General features: G+C 53.8%; 1 protein-coding gene across 1 annotated transcript; it reads right to left on the bottom strand.

Annotated features, from left to right (window-relative positions):
• Positions 1-3,936: 3,936 nt before the first annotated feature.
• On the bottom strand, positions 3,937-5,557 carry KCNA6 (potassium voltage-gated channel subfamily A member 6). Its single transcript, XM_008709341.2, has one exon. It carries the CDS (start codon positions 5,555-5,557, stop codon positions 3,971-3,973), a length of 1,587 nt encoding a protein of 528 aa, XP_008707563.2. The 3' UTR covers positions 3,937-3,970.
• Between the last annotated feature and the right edge of the window lie 883 nt (positions 5,558-6,440).

Raw genomic sequence — 6,440 nt, 5'->3', positions numbered from 1 at the left:
AATCCTTGTTTTTGTGTTTAGCTTACTGTTCCTACTGTTCTTTTGTTTTGAACCTTTCTGTAAGCTTCTTAAGGTTGGAGGACTTGGGAGTTTTCTCTCTCCCCCCCCCCCCACCTTTTCTCTTTCCTTCTCTCTTTTATTTTTGAAGATTCAGGAAATTTCTACAGAGATGTTTTTCTAAACCTAGCACAATCTCATCTTGCTCTGTAAATTCAGAACTTGTGATCACAGGGGTGAGCTTGGCAGGAAAGGACAGGACACTGAACTGGCAGGGAAGTGGGGGGGGGGTGTCCTCCAGGTGAAGAACAGCCTTTTCAGCAAACACCTGAGATCACTGCTACCCTAGAGTTCAAGGTGTGATCTCAACAGAAATGCTACAGCTGCTCCCTGCCACTAAAAAGGTGGGGAGAGGGAGAAAGATAGAGAGAAAGACACATAGAGAAGGAGGAAGAGAAGTAAAACAACAGAAGGGCAAAAGCCAGAAATGTGACAAGAAGGAAAAAAAGATGCAGTGAAAATGAGAATACCTAGGAGAAAGGGAGGGGAATTCAGAGAAAAGGAAGTGACTAGAAAGGGTGGGGGAGGCAGCAGTGAGGGAGCAGAAACAGAGGAAGGACACTAAAGTACATGGAGTCACAGAAAATACACAGGAGAGGAAGGTGGTCGCTGAGGACCAGGACATCAAAGCCCCGGGTCTCTGGGATGCATGTGCTCCCCTCCCTGAGTTCTAATCTGGCCCGGAGTGCTGAGCCAGGAACAAAGTTCCCCAAGAGCAGAACCTACCTCCGATGCAAAGGCAGCCAGCTGTTCCCCTCTCTCCTTAGGGCTGATCAGGCAGGAGGACCATCCCACGTCTCAGCCGAGCCTGACAGATCCAGGAAGACATTCGGGAGCTCCTGCCGGTGAGTCAGGTGTAACGGAGGCCTGACCCCTGCCTTTGCTAGCAGCTGGGAAATCGCCATCCCAGCTGTCTGGGCAGCACAGGGTGCGTCTTCTCTGGATGCTCGGTGCTCGGGGCACAAAATCCACACAAAGAGGCTCAGAGTCAGAGGGATCGCTTGGCAAAATCCTTCACAGAAACTAGGTCAGGTCACAGCCTCTCCGTGTTTCTTCGATGTCTTGAGAAGAGCCACCTATGAGATTGCTGGGAACAGAACTAGATAATTCCCCAGGAGGAAGAAGTGACATTTCTCTCGGTCTCTCTGAGAGCAGGGAGGAGTCTCTCTGAGGAGATGGCAGTTCCATGATACTATCATGGACGACAACTGTCAGGACTCTCGGCAAGGCCCAGCCTGGCCGCCTTTTGAGGAGCATGTCCCCTCCAAGTCTCCCCTCGTCATTTTGCAAAAGATAATATTGACATTGGTTTAACTGGCAGTTGCTTAGCATTCAAATTTCTGAAGAATCAGGGGTGAGATGAGGCAGCCTCGATGACTGGGTGGGGAAACCAGGAAGAAAGGTCCAGGGAGAAAGTTTGGGGGAGCTGCTTCCCCCCCCCCATTTTCCAAAGGTCACACATCCTGCTGGTCATTACCAGCCCCTAAAGCACTATGTAGGAGGTGTTCCCATTTCAGAAGCTGGGAATATGTAGTCTCCTGTTCTCCCTTGCTGCCCAAATCAGAAGATAGAGAGAACAGTCTGGAAGGTTGCTATGGCAACCAGAGTCCCTGGAGAGCCCAGCTCTCCACAAACCCTTTACTTTCAGGCATGCTCTGACTTGAAAAGGAAATGTTTTATTAGGGATGTTGATGACGATGATCACAGACACACATACAGAGATACATGCATACATGTTCCAACATTTACCCTCACTGGAAGCATCCCCATTGCCTCTGTAGTGGGCCCTTCTCCTTTCCCCAAATAGCCAGAAGTAACTGAAGGAATTTGGAAAACCAGAACTTAATGGCCTTGGAGCAGATTTCTGAATCATGAGCTCCTCTTATCTGTATTTCAGATTTGGAGAAGCCAAGCTCCCAGTCAAGGCAGCCTCTGGCCCTGGAAGGATCCCACTGAACCTGTCTAAAGAGCATCCTCCTTGCTGAAGGGTAAGAAGAGAAACTGAGGCCCAGTGCAAGAGGCTAAGCAGGGATTTAAAGAGCTAATAGTCCAGTATAGCCTACTCTTGGGCTTTGGATCCAAGGCAGGAACTCTACAGGGAAATTTTGCCTTTGGGAGATAGGAAAACAGGTTAATGAACTAAAAAGTGAAGTCCCTTACTAAAATTCACACATTTGCATAGCATCATCTCCAGCTTCCCAGATGAGTTCATCGACATTCCCCATGAGGTAGGGAGGGGAAGACATTAATGTTCCCATTTAATGGGTGGGGAAACTGAGGCACGAAGAGGAACTGCAGCGCCTAAGTTACCCTGTCAGGCTGTGGCAAAATCCAGATTTAGATCTGGCACTCACAGGAGCCACAGTGTCTCTCAAGAAAACCCTCAAAAGGCCATCCCTCATAAGTCGCTCTTTGAGAAAATGATTTCTTTTAAAAAATTCTCATCAAAGAGTCTTAAAGCATAGGTATAAAATTAAAAACATGTTAACAGTCCTTTCGGTTTCTGAACTGCACCCAGAAGAGCTCAGAACAGTACATCACAGTTTTTCAAGGCAACAAACAAATGATAACGTTACCAGGAAAGATGAGGGGAAGTGGGAAGGTGGGATGAAGGCAGCAGTTTCACGCTGGAAAAGGATGACTTATCCGGTGGTAACACCGCCACATTACCTTACCAGTTAGAGCAGGTCAGCTGCAGCTCCGAGGGGCACAGCAGGTGAATGTTTGCTTGACTCAGCAAAAAACCTCTAACAGTGAGGCTGTCAACAAAGGAATGATGTTTCTCCCTTACTCTAAACCCATTTCATTGCCCCTAAAATGGGAAGAACCCCACGCTAGCATCCAATGTATGCTTTTACCTGTCTGCAGGTTTAAGCTACAGTTTGCTTTGGAATACCTTCAACTGCAATCCTCAGTCAAATTCCCAGGAAGAAGGGTAGGGGGCTCGAGAGGGTTGGGGGGAAGCGTGGGAGAGAAATTTCCCGTCTGCAACAAGGTTCTTCTTTGTACGCCTCCCAGATGACAGTGTTTGCTTAAGTGATACCTCTTTTTAGATAATGCGGTCAGGCTAGTTGCTTGACTCTGTTCAGCCATTTCTCCTGGTTCCGTGGTTCCCTCATCCCAGTTCCTCTGCACAGGAAGGCACTTGCACAAAAAGAGTATTTGGCTCTGAGAAGGAACCTTCCTGGAAGCTAGACAGTCAGGGAGGGAAGAACTGAATGTAGACCAAAGGCTGATATCCACTGTGCCAGGACACACCTGGAGGAATCCATTGGCCCGTTTGGTCTGGGACTGACTCTAATGCCCTCCAAATGGCCATGTTTAATTGCAGTTTCTCTAACTCCTTCCAAGATTCAAGATGAATACAAATTTGGAGGCTGTGCAGCTAAAGACTTTACTGAGGGTCCTCTGCAGGATGACCAGCAGGTGTTACAGGGCACAGGAATAAACAGAAAGATGAACACTGTTTCTGTCCTCTGGCTTCTGCTAGTTACCATGTAGCCAGAAGCTGACAGGTGCATGCCCCAAAGCAAAGGACACCAAGGAGAGAAATAGGACCCAGGTATGCCTGGTTTCCACCCTGTTGACATCTCTGTTCTTAGAGATATTACAAGCCCCACACATGAAAATTTAGAGTCATGAGGGAAGGCCAGACGGAAATCTCATCCACGTGACAGAAGATGGGCATGAATGGGTGGCACCGTTAGAATTTCAAGAATGTCATTTAGATGGATAAACCTTGAATGCTGCAGAGATCAAGCAACAAGGTTAACAGTCCAGGTATCTGGACCTGGTGCAGGGGAGGGAGTCAGGAAGTCGGCTGGAGCTCGGGTGAGAGGATTGGAGAATGAGAAGGAAGCCTGAGACTGTTTGCTCAGTGTTGTCCTTTTCATTCATGCCCTGCCTGCATCGGTCAAACCTCAGTGAGCATCCTTTTCTCTGCATATGCCCGATGTGGAGGGGGAAGGTAACTGGGTCTCCGTTCCCGAGTGGTCTCAGAGAATTCAGGCTTGCCAAGTCCACTGTCAGCTGCCTTCAGGTCTGGCGTAGGTTGCCCACAAGTGACATGGGTATACTGGCCTTGCTCCTCCTGCTCCGTCTCCCGGTGGTAGAAGTAGTTGAAGTTGGAGACAATGACAGGCACAGGCAAGGCAATGGTGAGGACCCCAGCAATGGCACACAGCGAGCCCACAATCTTGCCCCCCACCGTCATGGGGTACATGTCTCCATAGCCTACCGTGGTCATTGTAACCACTGCCCACCAAAAGGCATCTGGGATGCTGGGAAAGAGTGAATCATCATCATCTGCCTCTGCGAAGTAGACGGCACTGGAGAAGAGGATGACTCCAATGAAGAGGAAGAAGATGAGCAGGCCCAGCTCCCGCATGGAGGCCTGCAAGGTCTTGCCCAGGATCTGCAGCCCCTTGGAGTGGCGGGAGAGCTTGAAGATGCGGAACACCCGGACCAGGCGGATCACTCTGAGGATGGCCAGGGACATGGCCTGCTGCCCATTCTGGCCGCCGCCTCCATTAGCTGACTGCTGCTCCTGCTGCTGTACCAGCTCAGTGCCCAGGGTGATGAAGTACGGAAAGATGGCCACCAAGTCAATGATGTTCATGATGTTGCGAAAGAAGGCTGGCTTGCTGGGGCAGGCAGAAAAGCGAACCAGGAGCTCAAAAGTGAACCAAACTATGCACAGGGTTTCCACCAGAAAGAACGGGTCAGTAAAGAAAGAGCCCCCAAGAGTACTTAGTGAGGATGAGCCACCTGCCACCATGCCCCCGGGGGGGATGCCAGGATGAAAAGTATAGGAATCATCTTCATCCTCGTCTTCCTCCTGACTACCCCTGGAAATTGGGGAGTCTCTGCTCACACCATTGCTTCCACCTCGACCATCTGCACGGAACTGGGGCAAGGTCTCCAAGCAAAAAATCACGATGGAGATAAGAATGACCAACACGGAGACGATGGCGATGCCCCTAGCGGGGCCTGAGCTCTCAGGGTACTCGAAGAGAAGCCAGACCTGGCGCTGGAAGGGCTGGGAGGGCAGTGGCTTCTCGTCCTCGCCACCCTCGGGCAGGCAGCCCTCGTCCTCCCGGAAGGCCGCCAGAGCCTCATCCCCCAGCTGGTAGAAGCGGATCTCCTCCAGGAAGATGTCCAGGGGCACGTTGACCGGCCTCCGCAGGCGGCCCCCGGACTGGTAGTAGTAGAGGATGGCGTCGAAGCTGGGCCGGTTGCGGTCGAAGAAGTACTCGTTCCTCAGGGGATCGAAGAAGCGGACTCTGCGACCGGGGTCTCCCAGCAGCGTGTCGGGAAACAGCGACAGGGTGCGCAGTTGGGTCTCGAAGCGCAGCCCGGAGATATTGATCACCAGGCGCTCGCTACTACAGCAGCCCCCGCCCCCGCCGGCCTCCGGGAAATCTCCCGCATCTTGTTGCTCCCCCTCCGGCCCACGGACCTCCCCCGGCGCCGCCAGCGTCAGGGATTTCTCCGACCTCATGTCCCCTCCGCGGTGCGCTCCCCGCCACTAGGACGGCGCCCACGACACAACCTCTGGAGCGCGGCACCTCTTCCAGGCTCTCAGCGGCGCCTTCTGTGTAGGGTGGGGCTCGCGCTCCTCCGAGCTCGCGGTCTGGCCTGGCCGCTGGGTCTGTGAGCCCCAAAGCCCTGGTCTCTGCGAGGCTAGGTCTGGGGAGGGGACCCGGACGCAGAGGATTTAGCTCCGCGCCTCCAGATATCCGCTCTTGGGTGCCACAGCTTACTGGGATACCTGGAACCGCAAACTGGCGCGTGTGAAACGGGCTGCCCGAAAAGACGCGTGGCTTCGTCCCCTGCCGTGCCTCAGACTGGGCTCCAAGACGGGGGGGTCCGCCCTCCGGACGGGTTAGCTCTTCCCGGCTCCCACTGCGTTTCTCCAGGCGCTCAAGCCCCCTGGCTGCCGCTGGGAGCGAAGCGCCAGATGCGCCTCCCTCCGGCTCGGCAGAGACTCCTGGCGGGGCTCGGCCTCCGCCCTACGTGCACCGCGGGCTCCGTCTGGCCAAGGTCGCCGTTCCCGCCGCCACAGCCGCCACCTCCTCCCTGTGAGTTGCGCCGCAGGCCTCGCAAAGGGCCCTGCGGCTGCCCGGGCGCTGGGGCTCAGGGACCCACCTCCCCACCGCTCAAGCCTTCGCTGCAGCCGCTGCAGCTGCAGCGGCTCGGCTCTCGGCTCTGCCCTTCCTTCCCAACACTCACTCTCCAAGTGACGTGGCAGGCCCCGCCTGCTGCCCCCTCCCACCCCACTCTCACATCACACCCCTCGCCCAGCCAGGGGCTGCCGCGAGCCAGGGCTCTATGGAAATAGCCACACAGTCGCCTCACCAGTAATCTTTCCCGCGCTCGCCTGG

Source organism: Ursus maritimus, unplaced genomic scaffold, assembly GCF_017311325.1.
Source record: "Ursus maritimus isolate PB19 unplaced genomic scaffold, ASM1731132v1 scaffold_26, whole genome shotgun sequence".
In the NCBI taxonomy this organism is placed as follows: domain Eukaryota; kingdom Metazoa; phylum Chordata; class Mammalia; order Carnivora; family Ursidae; genus Ursus; species Ursus maritimus.
Note: the sequence above shows the minus strand (reverse complement) of the source record. Positions and strands in the feature narration are given on the sequence as shown.

Excerpts from the sequence above, each read along its gene's own strand:
- KCNA6 (XM_008709341.2), bottom strand. The coding sequence starts at position 5,557 with ATGAGGTCGGAGAAATCCCTGACGCTGGCGGCGCCGGGGGAGGTCCGT.